The sequence below is a fragment of the Marmota flaviventris genome, chromosome 13 (genome assembly GCF_047511675.1).
Source record: "Marmota flaviventris isolate mMarFla1 chromosome 13, mMarFla1.hap1, whole genome shotgun sequence".
Classification (NCBI taxonomy): domain Eukaryota; kingdom Metazoa; phylum Chordata; class Mammalia; order Rodentia; family Sciuridae; genus Marmota; species Marmota flaviventris.
Genome location: NC_092510.1, coordinates 98,838,283 through 98,863,888, shown reverse-complemented (window position 1 = coordinate 98,863,888; position 25,606 = coordinate 98,838,283). Strand labels below are relative to the sequence as shown.

The 25,606-nt window shown below is 50.3% G+C and overlaps 1 protein-coding gene and 1 long non-coding RNA gene across 8 annotated transcripts in view; one reads left to right on the top strand and one right to left on the bottom strand.

Moving 5' to 3' along the window:
* The window catches only part of Fnbp1 (formin binding protein 1), a 105,573-nt gene that overhangs the window by 22,918 nt on the left and 57,049 nt on the right, over positions 1 to 25,606 (top strand). For all 7 annotated transcript variants that reach the window (XM_071601052.1, XM_027942860.3, XM_027942851.3 and 4 more), the window contains exon 2: positions 17,687 to 17,802. In XM_071601052.1, coding sequence (XP_071457153.1) covers positions 17,687 to 17,802 — 116 coding nt within the window. The remainder of the gene's footprint in view (positions 1 to 17,686; positions 17,803 to 25,606) is intronic.
* Positions 6,532 to 20,837, bottom strand: LOC114098637 (uncharacterized). The gene is made up of 3 exons (XR_011704178.1): positions 20,616 to 20,837; positions 7,742 to 7,812; positions 6,532 to 7,601 (listed from the first exon to the last, which is right to left on the bottom strand). It is a non-coding gene; the product is annotated as an uncharacterized lncRNA (long non-coding RNA).

Sequence of the window (25,606 nt, the reverse complement as noted above, 5' to 3'; positions counted from 1 at the left end):
GCTGTTAATAGTACCATTTACTGTGATGATTATAAGGTACCCTCTTCTATTGTTGGAATTTGTTTCCTTTACCTGGAATAAATATAGGTTTGAAATAACACAAATTTGCACTTCATAGAGGACGTGGAAAAATATAATAATTTCATTTCGATATTTTGTAAGTTAACGACTACCGTAGATGCGAGACATTTTACGTTTCAAGTTTTACATGAGACTTGACGGCATCTGGTAATGAGACTCCTGTCCTTAGGGTTGGGTCCCTCCTCTCCATATTAGAATTCCAAACGCATCACACCTGTTCAACCTGTAATGATTAGTAGTAGGTTTTCTTCTTTGGTGACCACCAAAAAATACCACCACCATCCACCCAACAAAACAAAGCCAACCCGATGAGCCTTCCCTCCTAGCAGCTCCTTCTGCACGCGCTCTCCGGCCGTGCTTCTGTGCCACGGAGGCTGAGACGGTGGACTTCAGGACAAGCTGTTCTCATGTTCCAGTTCTGCCCCTTGCATCTTGCCCGGGGGCCTGGCGTCCAAAACTGGACACAGTTCTGACCCTGCCGTGGGCGGGTTATGGAGGCAGAAAGGTACCTGGTTGTTGAGAACTTAGTACAACGTGGGCAACAACAGAGGAAGCCAGGAGCAGGGCCCTCTGGTCAGACAGTCTAAAGATGAAGGCCTGGAGCTCTGGGTTCAAGTCTCACCTCTTTTTCAGTTAATAGCTATGTGACACCCGGTGAGTCCTTGGCCTTTCTATGTCTCATTTTACCCTCACAAATAAGGGGATATTAACCGTGTCTGCCTCGCAGGGTACTGGGAGCAGAGCCTCTAGAAGGGGTAGCTGTTATGATCTTCCATGAATTGGGTAGTCTACAGTTAAGAGAATGGGAGCCCGGGGGACATTGTTTCAAACGATCTCACCAAATCTGTTTTCCCACTGTGCTGGGGATTGAACCCAGGGATGCTCCACCACTAAGCTATACTCCCGACCCTTCTTATGTTTTATTTTGAGACTTGCTAAGTCATTGAAGCTGGCCTCTCACTTGTGATCCTCCTGCCTCAGCCTCCCGAGTAGCTGGAATTACAGGTATGCACCACTGCACCAACTGCCAAATCTTGCCTTGTATTTGTGAAATAGGAAAAAGACTGACCCAGATTCAGATCGAGAGCAAAATAAGATATATTCGAATTAGACCATTAACAAGCCTTCCGAACACTGTCAGCACTTCCATGGAGCAAGGAGATCATCTGAGTTGCAGCCTCTGTGGGGCCAGCAGAATGCCTTGCACTTGCACAATGCTGAGGAACTCCCGAAACATGGGCACTTTCTTCTCGATTGGAGGTTTCTGTGGTCCTGTCAAAAATCCCTGGACGTGGGGAATTAGTTCCTCGACTCAGGCTCCAGCCGTGACCACTGTGGGATTCCTACTGGCTCCAGCCGTGAGCCGAGGCTCCTGTGGAGACGTCTCACTGTTTGTGGCCCTGGTGGGTGTGAATCATCGGCCTGTGTTTTGATGATGCCACGAGGTTTACTATGTCGGCAATACTGTGACTACCGACTTGGTGCCAGGCGTCTAGTTTTGATTTTTCCCGGGGCGGGGGCTGGAACCAGGGCCCTGTGCCTGCCGGGCAGGTGCTGTGCCACCAAGCTGCACGCCCAGCCCCTCGCCGCCAGTTCTAAGCACTTCACATGTATGAACGCATTTTATGTCCTAAACAACTCTAGCATTTGGTACTGTTGGTTTTTTTTTTCCATTACCTTATTTTTGCTTTCCATATCTCCCATGAGAGCCCATCTCTCTTGCAAAACCCAGCGGAGCCTTAATTAGAAGAGTCTGGAAATGTGGTTCATAGTCTTCAGCCCTTAAGACCAAGTGGAACTCAGGAGGGCCGGGCTGCGGGCCAAGTCAACAAACCAGTGCAGATTTAGTGTCGCAGAGCATTTCAGGTGGCTTCCTGTGTGCTCCACGTTCCTTTCAATGGCCTTGTGTGGTCGGGCCATCTTCCTGGTCTCTCCTAATACTCTTACTTTGGGCGTGTGTGTTTGATGCTGGGGATTGAACCCAGGGCCTCAGGCACTAAGCAAACTCTCTACCACTGAGCCACATCCCCAGCCTGTTTTATTTTTAAATTTTTAGATGAGAGCCCCCCAAGTGGCTGAGGGCTGGCCTTGAACTTTTGATCCTCCTGCCTCAGCCTCCTGAGTAGCTGAGATTACAGGCACACACCGTCACACCCGTCTTCTTCTTTCCTTTTTAAAAACTGTGGTAAAATATAGATAACACATAACTTGCCAGTTTTACCTTTTATTCCCCGAGTTGCTGGACCTCAAACCCAGGGTCTATCTCATGCATCCTAAACACGTGCTCTACCACAAATGTACACTTCCAGCACCAGAACCATCTTCACGTGTACAGAGCAGTGGCACTAAGTACAGAGGGACTTCCCGCCACCAGTTAGGTGGGAACAGTGAGCCTGGGACACAGGCAGTGTGACTTCAGGGTGTCAGCTGCAGGACCTACAGAGCTCGCCCAGCCCCACAGTGGGACTAGCAGTGTGTCCTCTTAGTTTACCTGTTTGGGTTCATTTTTAAAACAGAGTATTCCTGTGTTGGTTACATCAGCATGTGCAGGGGAAAATCTGCAACAGAAAGAGGCGCTTTCAGCATTGAGGTAAGATGAAATCAGAAATGATTTACAACTTCTGGAAAATAAAGCCGAGCCTGGTGAGCTGTCTTTGAACTCTCTGTTAATGTTTAAAACCTGAAGAGCTTTCGGTCAGGAAGCAGAGGAGGCCGCCCATGTATAAGTGATGAGAGGAACCCACTAGGGCTGGGATTGCAGGCTCATGAGCAGCTATGGAAGGCAGCCACGAGCTAGAGATCTTCTGGAGACTTCTCTGCTCTGGGACTTGGACGGCTTCTACTTCATGGTGACTGAAGATTAGGAAGGAGATCACCATCTTCTGTATGGAGAGCGCTCTCCATCTTGCATTTTAACAGCTCCCTGAGAGCCGGCGGCTGCTGTCTCAGAGTTGCACCCAGCTCCCTGGCACACGCGGCCCCTGGCACACGCGGCCCCTGGCACACGTGGCCCCCAAGCCCGGACCGTGGACCACGTATGTGAACCACACTGACACTGGCCCCAGGCCACACAGTCACCAGTGAGATGCTCCATCGACCTGCTCATCATCCAGCAAGTGTATACCAAGGACGCCTGGCAGCGCCAGCTTCCCTGGCCCGCAGGATGCAGCGACTTAGGCCTGCTGAAGGAGGCAGCTATGTCAGGAGCACGTGGCTCTTAGGTACCCAGAAGTTGGTACCCAGGGAGAGAATCCTTCCACGTTCAGTGACACGACAATAGAGACGTTTTTCCTTTTAGTAAAAACATCAAACTTGACTAAACTGGCAACATTTGTGCTATTTTATCAGGAATTATTGTCTAGACAGAAATGGTGGTAAAGTAAGGGTAGATGTTATTTCCATAATAGATTTGGGTTTTTTTGAGGGGGTTACTGGGGATTGAGCCCAAGGGTGCTCTACCGCTGAGCCAGATCCCTAGCTCTTTATATTTACCTTGAGACAGGGCCCCGATAAATTGTCCAGGCTGGCCTCGAACTCGTGATCCTCCTGCCTCAGCCTCCAGAGAAGCTGGGATGACAGGCCACTGTGCTCGGCACACAGTAGACCTTTCTTTATATCATTTCCTTGGGTGTCTTTAAAGTAATAAGTCATGACTTGGGTTAATATTGTGCTAAATTAATAATCACACAAAGTGGTTTGCTTTTGTTTTGTTTGTCCTCGAGCATGCCGGGCAAGGACTCTATATCCCCAGCCCTGCAAAAAATGCTTGTTGAAGAACACCTGGACCGCACAGAGAAGGACAAGACGAGATGGGGACCCTCACAGTCCTAGCCCTCTAGGGTCACCAAACATCGATTTGTCTGTGTGTCAAAAGTTGCTTTTCTAAGTCTTTTCACAGAATACAGAGAACCAAAGGCTTATAAACAACGGGCCTTTGTTTCTCCGGCAGCTTTGGTGTCTGGTGAGGGACACTTGTTGGTCCGGGGAAGGGGGCTCAGGGGCCTTTACTGTGGGAGGCTAATGCCATTCAGGAGGCTCTACCCTCCTGACCCACTCACCTCCCCAAAGCCCACTCCAGATCCCACCCGCTGGGGTTAGGTTTGAACCTGCGACTCGGGGAGGATGTGAACATTCAGTCCTTAGCAGTCACACAGAAAAATTCAAAACTAGGAAGAACATTTGCTCAAAATGTGGCCCAGCTAATTACCTTAACATGAAGAGATTATGCAAAACAGCGAGATTGGTTTCGAGAGGAAATTCCAAAGGCCGATGACCGTATCTGAAAAAGGTTAATTTTATAAATGAGCAAAGAAATGCTCAACCGAGCAATTTTCACTGCAGATTAGTGCAGTGGCTTTTTTGGTGGGTAGTTTTCCTGTTTTGCAGACGGTGGTGTTCGGTGGTGGACCCGCCTTCTCTAGAAAAGACCTGGGCAGGAGGGGAGCTGGACACCCAGTGGGGAGGCCCCGGGGCCGCCGGCCTCGTGGGACAAGTCTTGATAACTGGTTGTTATAGGAATCAAGGGGCTATGAAATGTCCACATTTAGGGAGAACACTGTTGTTCTCATGGAAAAGCGAACAAATCCATTCTAAACTCATCTTAGATTTCTTTATAGCTTTGTACAATAAAGACCTACGAGTAGTACACCAACTCCATGAGAAGGCAGAATTTGTATCTTCTGTTTGCTGTGGGTCCTCAGTTCCTAGAGCAGTGCTAGCACACAGTAGGTGTTCAGTGAAATATTTAGTTGGATGAGTGGATGGGTGGTTGTTTAGGTCATAGAGTAGAAAAAGCACTTGTTGCTTATTGTGACTAACCTCCATGAGCATTTTGTTTGGTGCACACCAACTCAGGAGGCTGAGGCAGGAGGATTAAGGTTCGAGGCCAGCCTCAGTAACTTGACAAGACCCTGTCTCAAAATACAGTATAAAAAGGGCCGGGATATGGCTCAGTGATAGAGCACCCCTGGGTTAATCCCCAGGGCTCCCCCCAACAACAACATAAGTGCCCCCCACCCCGGCCCAGTGTGAAATCTTTTCTGCAATCAATAATCAATCCATACTTGGGTACTAAGCAATGCCCATTTTCTGAATTAGGTTATATATATATATATATATATATATATATATGGACAGAAAAGGAAGTACATCAATCAAGGAAAAAGTAGTAGTTCAATACTTCATGGGATGGATCATCCTATGGGTTGAAGTGTTTCCCTCATAGATGTTTTCTCTTTGTTTTTATCTCTGGTTGGCAGAGGCTCAGGTGACCTTAAGTGCCTCTTATCCTGAAGACCTTCCCATCAGCCCGTCCTAAGCCAACAATGAAATAATTATGGAGCCTTAAAAACAGTCTGCGAAAATGTGCCTGTGGATGGACGAGGACAGAAATAGCCACAGGCCCCCAGGCTGGAGACCCTCCCGAGGCTCCCCTCTGATCACAGCCCCCTGGGCTGGGGTGGAACTGGGGCCTCCCTGGCAAGTGCTCTCCCTGAGCCACGCCCCAGCCCCTCTTTTTTCAGCTCTAGTGAAATTTCAGGAAAAAAATGCACCGTTTTTCCCATTTGGGGGACGTGATGCCAACAGAATGGACGGGCATGGCGGCCTCCCGTCTTCTGCTGCCGGCCCCTGGTCCCACCAAGAGGCTGAGGAGCCGTGGATCACTTGCCCCGATGCTCAGGGCTGTCTCGGTTCCATCCCCAGCGCCGCCCTTCTTGTCTCTTGGGTGGCCTTTCTGTCCCTCCTGCTCACAGGGTTGGAACCCGCCCACCCCCATGCTCCTGCGAGGCAGGTGCTGGCCCCCGAGCTGCACCCCGAGCTCTGGTGTTCTCTTCTGAGATGGCGTCTTGCTAAGGTTCCCACACTGGCCTTGAACTCGCCATCCTGCTGCCTCGGCCTCCTGAGTCACTGGGATTACAGGCACGCGTCACCACACCTGGCAGGAATTTTTTTTATTTGCAATAGACGGACCGTGGGCTTGCATTAGTACGGTCGCACGGCTCCCCTCCCAGTGTTCACCCGATAAATGATTCTGAAGCCCAGCCTTTGTGTCTGCTTGTTCCTTCTTCCTGTCGAGCCTGCTCTCTCATCTTAATTCCCCTTCAGAGAATTTCAACAGGAAGACATTGGTCATTTTTGGAATGCAGAACTAGAGTAGATCATAGTTCATAATATTACGCTTGATAACCAGACCCCACGTGTATGTACACTGGGCCACTGGTTTATTTTAAGAACGCAACAGGCAGAAAGTCTATTTCCCCATTTTTCAGGTGAGAAAACTGAGGCTTCTGCCCAAGCCCAAAGGCCTTATGTTGCACCCTCTTCTTGGGAGTGTTGGGAAGATGGGATTCAGGGCTTCTGATGGGCTGGGCTATGGGGCTGGGGGAGAAAATGACCGTCAACGCGACGATGGTTTCATATTGTGAAACAACAAGAACACAGACAAAGAGATAACAAACCAACCCTTTCCAGAGTCATTGATCATTTCTCTAAACTTCATTAAATGATTTTAAAGCACAGCCTGGGGCTGGGGGCATAGCCCAGTGGGACAGGCCCTGGCTTCCACCCCCAACACCAAAAGTATTTTTTTAAGACATGATTATTTATTTTATCTTAAAAATGTTTATTTTTTAGGTTTAAGTGGACACGATATTTTTATTTTACATTTGTGTGGTGCTGAGGATTGAACCCAGGGCCTCACACGTGCTAGGCGAGCGCTCTACCGCTGAGCCACCACCCCTGACCCTCAAAAGCATTTTTTTAAATTAAAAGAAAAAAAATTTTTTTTAAGTTCCAAAGAAGTCTTAGGAAAGCAGGTGGCCGGGCTGTCAAGCACTGCTCCACAGTCCTGTGGGGTCCTGGCTGTGACCTTGAGACATCTGTCCCCGCCTGTCCCCACCCACTGCTTTTCCCCTTTATCTGGACACAGGGCGCCTCCATTTCTTGGGCTTGAGCCCCCCCCACCTCGGTCCCCCTTTCCCTCTGTGTTGCTGGGTGACTTTTACCTCCCGTCCTCCTCTGCATAGACTCACTTCCTCGGAAGGAACTTCTCCTAATCCCCTGTCTCGCTGGGGTCCAGCAAGTCTTTTATTTAAACCCTTGAAGCCTCGACTGCTGCCCAGGGTCTTGGCTCCTGGTCACTGCCCAGTAAGAATGGTGGAGACAGAGGTGTTCGGGTCACAACCGAGATCCACTGAAAAGTGGCTTGAACAACCAGGTGTCGTGCGTGTTTGGGGAGCCCAGGGGCCAGAGGGTTGGGTCGGTGTCACAGTGCAGTAATAACATCATGGAAAAGTTGGGTGCTTTCCATGCTCCGGCTCTGCCATCCCCAGCCCATGAGGATGCTTCCCCCTCAAGGTTGCAGGACGGTTCAGAAATTCCAAGCAGCACAGGCAGCCACGTCGAGTAAAGAAGAGAAGCTTAGCCAGGCAGGGCGGTGCACGTCTGTAATCTCAGCAACTCAGGAGGCTGAGGTGGGAGGATCACAAGTTGGAGGCCAGCCTCAGCAACTTAGCCAGGCCCTGTCTCAAAGTAAAAAAAATTATAAAAATGTAGCTCAGTGGTAGAGCACCCTTGGGTTCAATCCCTACTATCAACAAAAATGTAAAAATAAACAAACAAACAAAAGTCCCGGGAGACTTACTAGAGAGGAAAACCTCACCCTCAGTATTAGCCCAGTAGACATCCCCTGCCTCTGGTCAGCCAGGCTTTTGTCACGTGTCCATGTCCTCCCTGCAATAGAGATGGAAAAGTGACCTCGTAATCAGACAGGTGCTCTGTGTAGGGAGGACGGGTGGCCAATGGGTGTCTGCAGTGTCTGTCCCAAGGGATGTCTTCCAGAACCACCTGCACAGGCTCGTCTGACTGAGAACTTGAGCCAGTGGGGGGGACGCCCACGGGTACCTCGTTTTCTGCAAGTGCTGTCTTGGGCCCCCTTCTGTCTCCCTCTCTGCAGCCCCCCAGCCCACCACAGGGACACACATGGCTTCCTAGCAGTCCTCACTGTGGCAGCTGTCCCCATGTGATCCTAGGTCCTTGGCGGAGATGGCCAACTGGGCAGTGGCATGGAGACTCTTCTGTCACCTGTCCTTGCTTGACTTACTCAAAACTGGAAGCTCAGGGCCCAGGGGAGAGCTGGTGGCAGAGCACCTCCCTACCCGTGTGAAAGCCCTGGGTTCCGCCCCCACCCTGCAGACAGACAAACAAGACGCCAGAACCCTAGAACCCCGACATTGGCGAGCGTTTGGTGGAAGTCCTTTGCCTCGGTGTCAACTAGGCTAAACATTTTTTGCCCTGAAGTATTTTGTCGCCCTTCCTCCCTCCACCTGGAAATATGATAGAGTTTAGAAGTAAGTCGGGACTTAAATCTGGCTTGGCCTTGGCCTTACCTTACCCTGCGCCCCGGCCTCTCCTCCAGCCTTCTGATTCCCTGGTATTTGACGGGTTCCCCTTCTCTTTCTCCCTGGGATCATCTTGAACTTGTTTGGGGGGGCTGGGGGGGAGAACTCCTGCAGCCAGCCCAGCAGGTGCTCAGCTCTCCAGGCTGTGGAGGGGGGTGGCACTGGGCCGGCTCAGGAAAGAGACTGTCCTGTTTGGATGGCCTCGCGGTCCAGCCTCCTCATGGGAACCAGGAAGTGAGCAAGTATACACCCCACTTCCAGGTCCGTGCCAGTCGCCAGGGGTGCTGGACGTTTGTGTTACAGATGTGCATCTTACTTACAGTCACGACTTGATTAAGCCCTCTTGTGATCGGTTCCAGTGAAAGTTAGGTCTTTAAATTATTATAAAGAGCAAGATTTTGCTTTCTGTGCCTCGTTTCTTTTGTCAGACTCCATAGACAGCAACAAGTGAGACTCATCTTTCTGAGACTAATTTTTATAGCCTCATCGTCCTTAATACGTTTCCTCTTCTATTTAAGACATTTGACAATGTCTTTCTGGAGGAGTGACCTTTTAAACAGACTAATAAAAACTGCCCTAATAGAAATCAGTTTGGAGCCAGGGGTATGACTTGTTGGTAGAGAGCCTCGCAGGCAGGAAGCCCTGGGTCCCATCCCCAGTAAACTCGCCCCCCCCATAGTTTTTTTTTTTTTTTTTTTTAATGAAAAAAGAAAAGAAAGTGCTCTTAAAAAAGTTGTGTGGGTTTGTTTGTTTGTTTGTTTGAAGCCAGGTGTGGTGATGCACCCTGTAATCCCAGTTACTCAGGAGGCTGAGGCAGGAGGATCACAGGCCAGCCTCAGCAACTTAGCAAGACTGTCTCAAAATAAAAAATAAAGAGGGCTGGGAGTGTGGCTCAGTGGTAAACTGCCCTACATTTATAATGATAAAGAAATGACCTCCCCCTTCCTGCCCTGAAAAATCGTATTCCTTCCTATCTCTTTCGCCAGCGTGCAGCGGTTACAGCTGTTTGTTTTTGTTTGTTGTTTTTGTTGTATCCAGAGGAACAGGTTGGGGACTGGAGGTTACTGAGGTATTCAGAGAACACTGAAATAGACGGCAGGTGTGTTGCTGCTTCTTAAAGCACAGTGTCCCACTGCGGCTCCTCGGCTCTCCCCGCTGGCACCCCGCCCCGTCCAGCCCCGCGCTGCTGTTCAGGTCCCCGGCTCCGTCTCCGGGTGCAGCCCCTGCCTTCCTCCGGGCAGGCTCCTCCCTGCAAACTCCCTTCACTGCGCATCTAACCCCAGCCTCCTGTTCCCTCTCCACAGTATAATTATTGTTATAAAAATACAAAAATGCACTTCCATGCCCATCTGTCTCTACACATTCTTTCTGTTTGCTTCTGGTCTTGTTCTTCTGTTCCCACCGCCGGAAAGAAGCTGGGACACAGAGTAACTCCTTCCTATTTTCCTTTCCACAGCAGAAACCTGGCTCAGTGGCTACTTGTAACAAAGAAACCTAAATGCGAAACTTTTTACTACAGTCTTAGAGCTGCTTCGTGGCCGTCCCTTGCCAGCTAGAATCTGTCGCCTTAGCTTGAGTGTGGGCCACTGGAGGGGAGCGCAGATCCCCGCTGGGCAGCCAGCGACAGCCTTCTGTTTTCTTCCTTTGTTTTTTCCCTCTTTGCAGCGCTGGGGATCCATCCCAGGGCCTTGTGCATGCTAAGCAATTGCAAAAAACACTTAATTTTTTTTTTTTAAACAGTTACTCTTCGGTTAATCTATGTCTTCTGCCAATTTCCCCCTCAAAGGTGGAGGAAGCTAATGCCAGTCATGTCATCCAAGGGACCCCATTTAAATAGAGACATTTAAGGGGGAACCATGTGCTCAAGTCCTTGGGAAAGTGAATTTATCAGAGATCAGAGTATCCTAAAATAGAAGTACAGGTAGCACAGGCAGAGTGCAACCAGAAATGTGGAGGGGGTAATCCCTTCAGGGAGTGAGTAGCTGCTGGGGAGGATGTGCTTGTGGGGAAACTGACCTCGGAGTCCCTGGTCCTTGACTCTGTGCTGCATATGCAGAGGTGACTTTAGCCTCAGAGCTCCTCTGCAGGTTGGCTCCTCCCAGGGATTTTGAATTAATGTTGGCTGAGTACACTTCACAATTATAGGAAGTACCGTATTAGTTTTGTTTTGTTTTTACGGGGCTGTGCATTGAACCCTGGGCCTCACCCTGGGTGTAAGCGAGTGCTCTACCCCTGAGCTACACCCTGAGAAAGAGATATTTTCAAAGTTGGCCTGGAGCAGGGTGCAGTGGCGCACGCCTATAAACCAGGCACTTGGGAGGCTGAGGCAGGAGGATTGCAAGTTCAAGGCCAGCCCTGGTGACTTAGCCAGACCCTGTTCTTCCTGCCTAAAAAAGTTGACATATACTTTGAAGAAAAACATTCCTTGTGAATGACTTGGTCTCCACATCTCAAAAAGATATGACTTTTCTGAATGCAGTTTCCTTGTCAACTCTTTTGCATAATTTGAAAAAAAAAAAATCAAACCTAGTAATCAAGAGTCCTCATCATCTACTGACCCAGAGAGACCAACTTTAGTACTGCCGATGGGGCGTGAAGACAGAATTCATTTTCATTAAACTTCATGATTCTATAAGAATTCTAATTCTAATTCTAAACCAATGGTGTGATCTGCACCTTCTGTGATTCGATCCTTAGTTTGTGAAGGAGCTTCACCCCGGCCCTGTACCTAAAGCCAGACTTGAAAGTCATCTGAATCCAGCAGTTAACACAATTGCTGCTTCTTCCTGGGTCTTTTTTGCTTATCCAGCCTCTCCTAGCTGAACGCTCCTGGCACAGATCTTTGGTTGGTTTGAGTTGAAGAACAAGGTGACCTGGAGGTCAAGCATGAGGTCCAGAGAAGGCTTTAGAGAGGTTTTTGAAGGGCACCATCAGGTTGTTACCAGGAACTTGGAACCATCCATTTGCAGTCCTCCTGAGGATTTTAGGATTAATGGTTGAGAGTGGGCAGGCACGGTGTGTGTGTGTGTATAAATTAAGCATTCTGTTCCATTAGGTATTAGAGTGCTTAATCTTAGACTTTGGAAATGGGCAACTTTTAAGTAGAAGTTTTAAGAGTGTACGTCATATGGCAGTGGTTCTCAAAGTGTGGTCACTGGGCCTCTGGAGGCTCCTGAAGCCCTCTCAGGGAGTCCGCGGGTCAGAGCTGTTTTCGTGACCATCTGTCTTTTCCACTTGGTTGACCCTTGCACTGAGGGCGCGGGAGAGAAGGTGGGTGAGACCGTGGGCCTTTGCGTGACTCGAGGCTGCAGCTCTGGATTGTACCGCGGCTCCTGCAGTCCTCACCAGGAGCTGGTAACATTTTTCAGTTTTATTTTAAAATGCCTTTGATAGAGCCAAGCAGAGTAGCCCATGGGACTGTGGTCCCAGCTACTGGGGAGTCTGCAGCAGAAGGATGGCTTGAACCTCAGAGTCCAAGGCCAGTCTAGGCAACATTGCAAGGACCCCATCTCAAAAAAAAGTCATCGATAAAGCAGTGATTGTTAATTTTATTTTGTCCCCAGACTTGAATATACATCTCTAACAATATGTGTGAGAAGGTAGGAAATATGCATAAAGTACTTTATGCATGCCAGAGCGCCCACCTGAATGAGCATAAATTAGAATTTGGGGAAATTTTGTGTTTGCACTGTGAGTGTAACAGCTTCCAAATGTTTAGACTCAGGACAGATGAGACAGTGATGTAAACACATGTGATTTTTTTTTTTCTTGGTATTTTGTAATGAAACATGTCGAGACTTAGGAGATCTGCATGCATCAGTGGGATAGATTTCCTAGATGACCCATCAATAACGTTGTGCAATCCCAGGTAAAGATCTACTCAGAGTGCAGGGTGGGCGGCTGGACCTGACTGCGAGGGAGCAGGAAGAGCACCTTCAGGTTCCATCTCCTCCCACAACTCGGCTTCCAGGTGGAACAACAGAGAAAAACTGCAATTATCTAAAAAGGGTCTTTGAAATTCGCCTGTTTTCCAACTACCTGATTGTGTGGAGCCGGATGTTTCCATACACTTCAACCTGAGTAAGGAACCATTAGATTAATGCAGAAGCATCAATGAGGACCAGCTGCCTCCTACTGAGCCAGGCATAAAGAGATCCGCAACATGAACACGGTCGCTTTCCCACTATTTTAGTTTGTTTGCTTGTTTTTGTTTTTAAGTACATTTCTTCATTTTTTTGAATTTTTGTATTTTATTTATATATTTATCCTGGGGGATGAACCCAAGGGTGCTCTTCTACAGAGCTTCATCCACGGTGCTTTTTATTTTGAGACAAGTCCTCGCTAATTTGCTGAGGGTCTTGCTGAGTGGCCAAGGCAGGCCTGGAACGTGTGATCCTCCTGCCTCAGCCCCCTCCCCCCTCTCTGGGATCACAGGTGTGGACCACCTTGCCCAGCTTGAAAGTATAGTTTTTAAAAAAATTAAAAATAAAATTTACACCATTTACTTAGCATGTGATGGGTTTATTACTATACAGATGAATTAACAGATTTTTAAAATCTTTAATTTCTGATAGGATAAATATTAGTGACTATAATTCAAATGAAAGCTCTTCGGAGCCTTCGATGACTTTTTTTTTTTATATATTTTATTTTTTTTAGTTTTCGGCGGGGACGGCATCATTGTTTGTATGTGGTGCTGAGGATCGAACCCGGGCCGCACGCATGCCAGGCGAGCGCGCTACCACTTGAGCCACATCCCCAGCCCCATCCTTCGATGACTTTTAAGAAGGCAGACCAAGATGGGGCATGGTGACACACACTGGTAATCCCAGCGATTCTGGAGGCTGAGGAAGAAGGACTGCAGGTTCAAAGCCAGCCTCAGGAACTTAGTGAGATCTTGTCTCAAAATTAAAGTCAAAAGGACATTGGGGTAGAGTAGAGCACCCTGGGTTCAATCCCCAGCACCAAAAGAAAAAAGCCAGGGGCTCTTGAGCTGCTGCCACAGGGTGGGCACCATTCCCAAAGTGTCAAAGGCACTTTTTAAAGGCCCGTTTGTACTAGTTGCTCACAAGGAGTCTTTTAAAGATTTGGAACTTTTTTCCATGAAGTTTCCCACATTTGGGTCAAGAATGTAAGTGGGTTGATTAGTTTTTCATCTGTTACGAATTTTCTTTCAGCTGCTGTAAAAATGTCCACGCTGCGTGTCCCTGAGTTGGTACCAGCAGGGCGTGGCGCCGGCAGAGCTGTGCTGATCCAGCATAACAGGAGCTCGGCGGTGGCCGCGGGCCCTCACTTACTATTGAGGGTTTTTATTATTCAGATCTTCTGTCTCATTTGGACCCGTCCTTTGGTGTAGCTTGCAGAGTGGCCTGGAATCCTGATGACTTGGTTGAAAACACTGCTGGCCTGCCGTCAGTCATCTTGGAGTGGACGCAGTTCCAACAGCAGAGGGCTTTGTTGTTGTCGGGTTTGCTTTTAGGGCTTGGGCGTCCAAAGCTTGTTGTCGCCGTATCCCATACACCTGTATGTAGTCAGGGAGAACGCGTCTGGAGGTGACCAGGGCAAGAGGGACATCCAGGAGCAGAGGCGCTCACAAGCCTTCGCAGGGTCACCGGTCCCTGTGACAATCGCCCTGGAGGTGAGGGGCGATGGCCGAGAGCAGACTCTGGCGCAGAGGCCTGGGTCTTGGTTCTGAAGTAGATAGGGCGGCTCTGCACCAAGGAGGAAGGGGCCGGAGCGGAGCGCTGTGGAGAAGCCCCACTCCCAGTGGCTGGGAATGATTTGTGGCCATTGCTTGAGCCGTTTGTGTATTTGTTCTCTCAAGTAGTTTAAAGAGACCTACGGCCTTGTTTACACTGGTCATTTGCTCAACAACGCTTGTCTTGGAGATAACATAAATAAATAATCTTTCCTGAGCAGCGTTTCTTGAAACGGAATCTAGGTGGCTGTGGAGTATCACAGAGGACCAAGAATCACTGAGAACTTTGTCCCCTCACCCTTGCTCTGGTGGGGAGGGTCCTCGGGATTGAACCCAGGGGGGACTCTACCACTGACTGTATCTCCCCAGCCCTTTTATATCTATTTTTATGATGATGATGATGATTTTCTTGTGGTGCAGGGGATCAAACCCAGGCCTCAGGCAAGCCAGGCAAATGCTGTACCACTGAGCCCCAGCCCTTTTTTCAAATTTTGAGACAGGGTCTTGCTAAGTTACCGGGACTGGCCTGGTACTTGCAGTTCTCCTGCGTCAGCCTCCGAGTTGTTGGAATTGTAGGTGTGGGTCACCACGCCCAGCTTGGCTTTTTTTTTTTTCTTTTAATTATTATTATTATTATTATTTTTTAGTTGTCAATGGACCTTCATTTCATCTATTTTTATGTGGTGCTGAGAATCGAACCCAGGGCCTCACGTAGGCAAGTGCTCTACCACCAAGCTACAGCCCCTCTTTTAATTATTTTTTATTTTGAGACAAGGCCTTGCTAAGTTGCTGAGGTTGGTCTCAAACTTATGATCCTCCTGCCTCAGCCTCCAGTCACTGGGATTACAGCCATGCGCCACCAAGCCCAGCGTGTCAATCATTTCAGGCATTTTACGGTGACTATTTCCCATCAGGGAAGCATTTTAGTAAGGTGAGGCCTCCAGTCACTAGGTGATGTTCCTCCAGCTGTTCTGTGGGCCGAGGCCAGAGCTGGGTCGAGGAAATCATTTCTTTTCAAAAGATGTCTCAAGTTTGGGAGGCAGTGGCTTTGCTTTTGCCTCCTGTCCTCTCCTCTCCACCCCAGTTTGAATCACAGAAAATCTATTCATTTCACACTCTGCACAGCGTTGAATGGAAACTGGAGTCCAGAAGCCCAATAGTGGGCCTGAGGTCAGAGCTGGAGGTGGGAAGCATGCTGCAGGGCCGCGCAGCGCCAGGCTGCCGAGGGCTGTTCTGGGGCTGGGGGGCATCTCTGGGGCCTGCCTGGCCTGTGTGAGGCCCTGAGGTCCATCCCAGCACCATCAGAAAGCAAACAACAAGCAAAATACCCTGCAGTGTATATCTAAAATGCACAAAGGGCTGGGTCTTATGTGCGGTGTCCCTGGCGGTGATCGTGGTGATGGTCTCACATGCGCTCACCTCCAGATGCCTCAGGGCGTTGAGCTGGACACAGAAGACACACACAGCCTTTTTTTAATAGACAGGACCTTGCTCTGTTGCCCAGGCTGGTTTCCTGGGCACAAATGGCCCTCCTGCCTCGGCCTCCTGAGTGCTAGGACTGCAGGTGGGCACCACTAACTTTTTTTTTTTTTTTTTAGAGAATTTTAATATTTATTTATTTTAGTTCTCGGCGGACGCAACATCTTTGTTTGTATGTGGTGCTGAGGCTCGAACCCGGGCCGCACGCATGCCAGGTGAGCACGCTACCGCTTGAGCCACATCCCCAGCCCTAACCACTAACTTTTTAACGTCAGTCATACCTCAGTAAAGTGGCCTAAAGGAACCAAGCCGGGCCGACAGTGAGGCGCACCTGTCACATGTGGACCTGTCCTTTGGCATAGGTTGCAGAGTGGCCTCGAATACTGATGACTTTATTGAAAACACACTTCAAGGCCAGCCTCAACAACTTAGCAAGCCCTAAGCAACTTAGTGAGACCCTGTCCCAAATTAAAAAATAAAAAGGGCTGGGGATGCGGCTCGGTGGTAAAGTGCCCTGGGTTTAATCCCCAGAAGAGAGAAAGAGGAAAAAGGGAGGGACGGAGGGAGGACACCACGCTGGGGGGCACAACCTGAACTGTGCCGTTGAACGTGCCGTCGGGTCACACACACGCGGGATGCATGCGGTGACGCAGTAGCTGGGTATCGATTGATTCGAGCCCTCCCCGTTTTGTGTGACAGTCATGGCTGATTTGTGACTGGTAGGCAAGTGACGAAGCCCTGAAGTGTTTGGGGGCCTGTGTCCCTCCAGTGTGTGGCTGGGCCAGACCCCTCTCACCTCTCGGGAAGCAGCCGACTTCCCGTCTTGGCCTTCCTTGAAGCCCTCTTCCCTGTGACGTGCTGATGCCCCCCCTGGCTCTCTTCCCCGTCCTCTCTGGCCCCTTCCCGGGCTGGGCTCTGCTGATCTGCGCGGAGCTGCCTTCTCTGGCATTCTGGTCCTTGGCTGTGGCTTCAGATCCGCGCCTCCCCGGCCTCTCCTTGAGCTCCAAGTGGAGCTGCTTCCCCCGCCCTGTCCCCAGACGCGCCAGTCCCTTGCTCCACACGGCAAAGCTCATTTAATTCCACCCTGAAATGCAGGTCCCCCGTGTCTGGACCAATGTAATCGCAGAAAACAGAAGCGGAGTCACCTGGCCCCTCCCCGTCACGTGCCCCCTGCTCCCTCACCTGGTCATTCACTGACACTGGTGGACTCTATTTGTTCAGCGTCTCCAAAACCCTTCCTTGTGCACCTGCATCCCCTGCTCTGGACTGCGAGGACAGGCTGTTGGTGGTCATGCCACCCCCTTGGAAGTCCTGCTCCAGCCTGCTGGAGAGTCTGAGCTCCTCGGGTCTGCGGCAGAGGCCTAGGGTGGCCTGGCCCTGGGCAGTCTCTCCTCTTGCCCCAGCACCACCCATCCCCTATGCCTCACTCACCCTCCCTGGGGACCCTGGGGACAAGCCACCTAAGCCATGCACATGCCTCTGCACATGGCAGACCTGTCCCCGGAGCAGGAACCCCAGGCGCTCTACAAGGTGGAGCACATCTTTTCCTTTGGGTTCCAAGCACAGTTCCTGGCACACAGTGTGTCTGCATAAATGAAGTCCATGAGACATTGTATTTCTTTGAAGAAAGCAGACTTTTATAACTCCCACTTCCTCGCTCCAAACTCCATCAGCTTTTTGGAATGACGACCCAGATGTCCCAGTTTAAGTGTTCCTATAGAGGCTGTGCCTGTGGGTGTCACCTGTCAGTAGTCTGGCAGCTGAGAGAGGCAGGTCCCTTTGCATCAGTGACATCCAAAAAGCATGTTTCTAAAGCATGAATGAATCTGCCAGAGCTCAGTACTCCAGGCAATTTTCAAGCCAAATTTGGTAATGTTGATTTAAAACTGTCCAACCAAAAGGCATCCAAGAAGGATCATGGAAACTCTGAGTACTGCTTCCTGTGTGGCAAAGCACTATTGAGGATTGTCCATTGAAATTATGTCCATCACAGAGGAAGACTGTGAACTCTCTCTCCTTTCTTAAACAGGATCAGTTTGACAACTTAGAAAAACACACACAGTGGGGAATCGACGTTCTTGAGAAATACATCAAGTTTGTAAAGGAAAGAACTGAGATCGAGCTCAGCTATGCAAAGCAACTCAGGTAAGGGTTATTTGGTTAACTGCAAACGAATGTCACGGTAATTTATATTTGCACCTTATAGTGTAAATGTATAATCCTTTAAATATTCTTTCCCTTTTATGTTATGTAATATTTCAATAGGAGCAGTTTTTAATTTAATTTTAACAATTTTCATAAGACAGTAAAAATAAACTATTGCTTTTAGTCTCAAGATTGTGTGTGTGTGTGTGAGTGTGTGTGTGAGAGTATGTGTGAGAGTGTGTGTGTGAGTGTGTGTGTGTGTGTGTGTGTGTGTGTGTGTGTGTGGTTCTGGGCATGGAACCCAGGGCTTCAGGCATGCTAAGCAAGCGCTCTACCACTGAGCTAAATCCCAAGCACTTAAATTTTTAATGATGAAATGATCCAATAAATTGGTTTTCATATAAAATATTTAAAATTTATTGGTGGAATCGATCTTGAACTTGAAGTAGCATGTAAAATCTTTACTGTGTGGTTGAGCTGACTTGCGCATGGTGTTTAAAGACTTATTAAAGATGTAGATGGAGGTGTTGAAGATCTAGATGATTTTTGGTTTGGAAATATTTAGTTTTCAAGCAAAGAGTGTCTGCATGAGAGATGTGTCCTGTTGTTCGTCGCTCCGGTCCTTGTGGTTTAAATAAGCATCTAAGAGATATGCATGGAATGGTTTTTCTTTTTGAGATACTGATTTCATTTCCTGGGGTGTATATGCAGAGGTGGGATTGCTGGATCGTAAGGTAGCTGTATTCTTAATATGTTGAGGAAACTCCCTATTGTTGTTTGGACTTTCTGACTTTCACCTCCCCGGGGTTGTGGTCTGTGTTTCCCTAATGGTAGAGATGTTGTGCACCTTTTCACGTAACTGTTGGCTACTTGTATGTCTTTGAAACAATGTCTGCTCAAGACGTTTGCCCATTTTAAAGTCGGGTTATTTGTACGTTTACTATTGAGTCATGTGAGCTCCTTGTACACTTAGTTTCAGGTCTGATATCTTGGATCCATTTTGAATGGGTGTGTGAGGTAAGCATTGCTTCGTGCTTCTGTGGGTGGGTATCCATTTTCCCGATATCGTTTGTTGATGCGGCTATCCTTTTCCTGTTGTGTGTTCTTGGAACGCTTGTCTAAGATCAGCTCTGTAGATCTCTGGGTCCTGTGTAATGTCTTACTGCATGGTAAGTCTTGTTCCCATCAAGTAACTAAAGTGTAGGACTCGACGGGGCTCCAGCCCAGAGCCACCTCCCCAGCCCTTTTATATTTTGAGACAAGAGTCTAAGTGGCGGAGGCTGGCTTTGAACTTGTGATCCTCCCGCCTCAGTCCCCTGAGACTCTGGGATCACAGGCGTGCACCACTTCGCCCCCTGGTCCCAAGATTTAAATAACAACGTTCGTTTCCTCACATCTCTGGGAGACATCAAAATCTGTGCTTTGGGGGAATAAATTGGTCAAAAAGATTCCGTGTAAGAGAAGAGTAGGGTCGAAGAGCATGAGAAGATTAACATTAAACAGGGATGAGAGGTGGGAGGGAAAGGGAGAGAGAAGGGAAATTGCATGGAAATGGAAGGAGACCCTCAGAGTTATACAAAAGTACATACAAGAGGAAGTGAGGGGAAAGGGAAAAATAATACAAGGGGGACAAATGAATGTCAGTAGAGGGGGCAGAGAGAGAAGAGGGGAGGGGAGGGGAGGGGGGATAGTAGAGGATAGGAACGGCAGCAGAATACAACAGACACTAGTATGGCAATATGTAAATCAACGGATGTGTAACTGATGTGATTCTGCAATCTGTATACGGGGTAAAAATGGGAGCTCATAACCCACTTGAATCAAAGTGTGAAATATGATATATCAAGAACTATGTAATGTTTTGAACAACCAACAATAAAAATTAAAAAAAAAAAAAAAGAGAAGAGCCTCGTGGGGCTGGTGGCTGCTGTGGCCCCGTGACCCTGCTGGACTCCTCACTTCCCGCCCTCCCACGGGCTTCCCATGCTTGGCAGCCTCCTTTCCCAGCCTCCCGCCTGCCTCCTACTTCACAGAAACAGTGAAGGCGACCCGGAGAAGGCGTGGACTCACTCTGACCACCCCACCCACCTGCCAGCTCCCACAGCCCCCTGGACACCCCCGTCCCAGGCCCTCCTCTGAGCACCCATCTCGGCCGCCCCTCTCGCCCATCACCAGTTCTCTCCTCTCTTCAGAATCTCCCCAGCGCGTCCCCCATTGTCAAGGAAAAGCAGAGCCTCCCTGGGCTCAGCACCCACCCCCACCCCCCGCCACCACCCTTCTTTGCTCCCCTCTGCCGCGGGTTCCTCGGGCACCTGGGTGGCCCCTCCACCGACTTCAAACCCCAGCCCAGTCCTGTCTTTCGATGGCCCCTCCTCGTCCCTTTGGCAGCTTTGACAGCAGCGTGCACCCTCCCCCGAGTTCTCCAGACCCCTCCTGTGCTGGAAGCTCCTCTGGGGACCCTGGCCGCGTCCTGTCCCTCCTTGCTGAGCGCAGCTGTTTGGGCTCCAGCCCCCACCGCGGCGGCAGTGACTCACACATCTGTATCTCCTAGCTGACCTCTCTCCCCAACTCCAGAAGCAGCTGCTCTCGACCTCTGTTTGGATGTCCAAAAATAACTGCCCGGGGGCTGCCTGGAAGGGATTCCCGCCCCAGTGACTTGCTGTCGCCTGTGGCAGCCCAATCTCCTTCAGCCCTCGGGGCAGCTGCGCCCTTCCTGGCCCGGGGAGAACCCCAGAGCCATCTTCCCGCCTGCCCCCTCTCCCAGACTGCCCACCAAGCCATCCGAGGCCCCTGCGACCTTGACCACTTCTCACCTCCGCTGCCCGCTCTGGGGCCCAGGTCGCCATCACCTCCTGCCTGGGTTACTAGGGTCTTCCAATGGCCCTACTGGACCCCACCCCGTTGGCGGCCTGTTGTCTACAAAGCCATCGGATCACAGCTCCCTCCATTCAGGACTCCAGCAGCCTCCGCGTTTCGCAGAGTCAAGTCCTTCAGGACTGTCCTGAAGTCCTTCCAGGGACCTGTCCTACAAACCCGCAGGCAGCGGCCCCACCCCCTCCATCTCCTCTGGCCTCCAGGTCTCTGCGCAGTTCGCAGAGGCTCCCAGCTTCCTGGGCAGCAGCCTGCTCCTGCCCCAGGGCTGGCCTGACCCTTCCTAAAGATGTCACCTGAGCGACCTTCCCCAGGCCCTGAGTGACTGCTCCTTCACCTCCTCCAGGTCACTGCGGCAGTCCTGCTTCGACCTCCGCCCCGTGCTCTGCCTTACTTCAGTTCGTCCGTGATTACTTTCCAACACTGCCAACGTTTCTTTGTTTTGTTTTTTTTTTCATGAGAATCGAACCCAGTGCCTCATGCCTGCCAGGCAAGCGCTCCACCCCGAGCCACAGCCCGGCTCTTAATTATGTTTTTCATATTTATTTATATATTTGTTTTTGTTTGTTAGTTGTAGTGGACACAGTACCTTTTATTTTTATTTATTTATTTTTATGAGGTGCTGAGGATCGAACCCAGGGCCTTGCAGGTGCCAGGCGAGCGCTTCACCGCTGAGCCCCAGCCCGGCCCCTCCAGCTGTTTATTTTTAAATTGACAAAAGTCTGCGGGTGTCTGGCGAGCGACCTGAAGTTTTGGTGTCTGTTGCAGTGTCAAAGTTAAACCAGGCTCATACAGACCTTAGCTCGCCCCTTTGTGTGTGTGGTGAGAACCCTAAGATCCACTCAGCAATTTTCAAGTAGACTCTCCGTTGTGACTAACTGTGGTCACAGGTTGTGCAGAGGTCTCTTGAACTGAAATGTTGTGTAGTTTGACGGACTCCTCCCCAGCGTCCCCTGGACTCCTCCCCTGGGTCCGATGGATATCTAGTGCATGCACCTGTGTTGGCTGGCTCCTGCTTTCCTCCTGCCTGGAGCAAGCCCCAGGGCTCTGGGAGCAGGGGTCGCTGGTGAGCCCTCTCTGTGGCGCAGTGCCTGACACAGAGAGGGTGAATGTTCATTCCAAGGGGGAAGCCGCAGGGCACAGGGTGGAGATACCCGTCACCACCTGGTCATCAGGCCCAGGAGCCAGCGGGGCTTGGACCACAAAAGGTGTGACCTCTGAGGAGGTACCAGCAGCTGTAGTCCCTGGGGATGCTCAGGAAGGAGTGCTGCGCCTGGGAGTCACCTTCAGAGGATTCAGTGGAGCTGGGCAGGTGGAGCTCACCCACAATCCCAGTGACTCTGGAGGCTGAGGCAGGAGGATCCCTGGGTCAAAGCCAGCCTCAGCAGCTCAGTGAGGCCCTGAGCAACTTAGGAAGACCCTGTCTCTAAATAAAAACATTTTAAAAAAGGACTGGGGGGAGGCTGAGGCTGGGGCTCAGAGGTACAGCGCTAGCCTAGCATGCATGGGGCACTGGGTTCTCGATCCTGGACACTACATAAAAATAAAATAAAGGTATTGTGTCCACCTACAACTAAAAAGTAAATGTTTTTTTGTTTGTTCGTTTGTTTGTTTTAAAGGGCTGGGGATGTGGCTCAGTGGTGAAGTTAAGCTCCCAGTGTTCAATCCCAGGGGGTGGGGTGAAGAATTAAATGTAAAGATTTGTCACCCCAGATAAGTAAAACCAGTGCTGTGATGGAGGGTGACGGGGACGGGTGGCACACGGAGGAGCCACTGCATCAGAACTGAAGGACTAAAGGAAGCCGGGCACATGAGGGGCGGGCACTCCTCCAGGTGGAGGGAGAGCAGGTGCCAAGGCCCTGAGGTTGGAACGTGTTCAAGGAACGGAAAGGCCAGCACCGCTGGAGTTTAGTTGACAAATACTTTCTTGAAATATCAATATGTCAAAAAATGAATGTGACTTTGGGGAGGGCCTCTGTCATTAAACAATTTTTTTCTGCATCAGAGGGGGAAAACGCCCACTTACATTTATGTATTGTTTTGCAGTACTGGGGGTTGAACCAGGATGCTGTACCATGGATCTACAGCCCCAGCCCTTTTTATATTTTATTTTGAGACAGGGTCTTAACATAACTTTGTTTTCCTTTTGACAGTGTCTTGTTACATTGCCCAGGTTAATCTCAAATCCCTAGGCTCAAGCGATGCTCCTGCCTCAACCTCCCCCAGTGTCTGTCTGTCTGTCTCTCTCTATATTTTTTTTTTTTTTAGTGGTACAGGAATTTACCCCAAGGGTGTTCTAGCACTGAGCTCCATCCCTAGTCATTTTTTTTTTCCTTTTAAGATAAGGTCTTGTTAAGTTGCTGAGGTTGGCCTCAAACTTGTGATCCTCCTGCCTCAGCCTCCAGAGTTGCTGGGACGGCACGCGTGTACCACTGTGCACTCTTTAAAGCCCCTTGTTCTAGTGAAGCCCTAAACAGTATTAAAGACCCACTGTGAGTGACGTTCCATTCCATTTTCACAAATGAGTAGCACTTTGACGGTGTTTGCATTTCAAGTAGCGTTCAAATGCTTCTTAAAAGCACTAATGATAATATGCTCTCGAAATGCCAGCAGAAGCCTAAAAGCTAAAGAGATCTAGAAATGAACTTTGGTTGGATCCAACAATATCCCTCCCAAGGCTATCTCTCCCACTAAAATAAAAGAAAAAAGAAAAGAAAGATCCATCTTATTTGTAGTATTTGAAAAACAAACAGGTAAATAAAAAAAGAGACCCCCCCCAAGTCATCCTTGAATGTAGAGGGGTCTGCCCGAGGAGCCTGGGGCGCTCCAGCACTCAGGTGCTGTCTAGGGGACTGATTAATGGGGAAGAGGAGCACACACATTCTTCACCAGGGACCGGATGTAGACCTGGGTGATTCCAAAGACCACGAGGTTCTTTTTAAAATGAGATCCTTGGGCCCCGTCCCAGACCCTCTGAAACAGAAGGTCCCGGGTGGGGCCAGGAATGTTTCTGGTTTTTTTCCTTCTCCCTTTTATTTATTCTTCTCCCTTTTATTTATTTTTTAAAAGCTCACCACAAAATTTCTGGATAAAGATGACAAAAGAGGGCTGGGGCTGGGGCTCAGTGGCAGAGCACGTGCCTGGCGTGTGTGAGGCCCTGGGTTCGAATCTCAGCACCACATGTAAATAAATGAATAGAATAAAGGTCCTCCAACATCTAAAAACATATTAAAAAAAAAAAAAAAGGTGGCAAAAGAACATCCGATCAGAAGATGGTGTGTCCCAACAAGAAGAGGTGAAAAAGAGAAGCCAGGAGAGTCTCAGCCGCAGGAAAACAAGCAAACGAAGAAAGTCGCCCTCATCCTTGGCCCCAAGCTCAGGCAGGGAGCCAGGGAGAGGGACAGGAGGGGCTGGGGCAGCCAGAGAGGACGCCGACCCCACCCCCAGCCACAGGAAGGGAAACGAGTCCTGAATCAGTTCAGACAGAAGCCACCGAGGGCCACACTCAGGAAATGGTGGCAGGAAGACTCCAGAGGCAGACATCAGTGTCCACCCTCCGGCCTCTCCATGCCCCACGTCGAGGCTGAACGCCCCTGAATCACCCAAACTAGGACGTCCACGGCCCCGAAACTCCTTTGCCTAGTGGGGTCACCACCAAGGGGCCTCCGAGGGGTTCCAGAGACAGGGGGCCCGGGGGCTGGGCCAGGCCCTGTCCACCCCTCCCTAACCGCCTGTCCCCAGCTCCCAGCACACAGAGCACAGGGCCCTCGGGCCTCGGGGGGGACCTCGGGAAGGAGCCACAGACCAGAGCAGGGAGAGGAAGCGCGGGGCACCCACAGGCACCGTCACCAACGGGGCGCCTCTGTGACACCCTCACCAGCCACGTCTCGTTAGACCTCCTCACCCACCTCAGGAATCGGGGGTCACCGTGTAGGCTTCACAGGGGACGCACAGGGAGCCACCTGCCGGCTCCTACGGCTGTCAGGGTCCGTCCAGGTGGGACTCCGGAATCCCACGGGGGCCCATGGCCCGGTCAGACATGGCAAGGCCACACGGCAAGGCCACTCTGCCCGCAATAGGGGGACAGAAAGGAAGGAGTGGAGGCCGCAAAGCCAGCCGGGAAGAAAGCCCGAGAATAAGCAGAGCCAGGCCCTGGGAGTGTCCTGCACAGTGACGGTGACAGCACGTAGCCCCCCCACGGGTCAGAACTGACGCGGTGGAGGGAGACCCAAAGGGGACCGAGGACCCCGACATCCCACTGTGGAACTCACACATAAAGCAGTTGTCACCGAGTCAGGTGAGGGACAGGCTCAAGGTGACCGTGGTGTGAACAGAACCAACAAAATCAGGGTCAGAAGAGACCTGGAGGAGGGGACACTGAGGAAAGTGTCACCTGCAGCTCTCCCGTCTGCCACCAGCAGCAGGACAGGAAGGCAGTCAGCCCTGACAAGGAAGTTCCCTGGAGCCAGCGCAGAGCCGCCTCTGCCTCCGGGGCCGCCGAGAGCCGGCAGGAAGCCGTCACCAGGGGATGGGCGAGGACAGTGCTGGCGCTGGGTTTTTCCACCAAGGGCCCAGGAAGCAACGCTGTTGGGACAGGAAAAGCACCACCAGACACCCGCCAAGCCCTGGGTGATGTCCTTCCTGTCACCAAGGAACAGCCGAGAAGCTGTGGCCCAGGGGACGAGCACAACCAGCCTTCGAGTGTAGCTGGAGGACAAATGGACACCCCCCCAGGCAAACCACGTGGCCGACTACTAGAGGAAGAAGACGTGGAACATCATTTATCTTTAGAAGTGACTCAGTTGAGTCTATAAAATTACTACATGGAAGAAAAAGATTTTATTTATTTTGTGTGTGTGTGTGTGTGTGTGTGTGCTGGGGATTGAATCCAAGGGCACCTAACCTCTGAGCCACATCCCCAGCCCTTTTTATT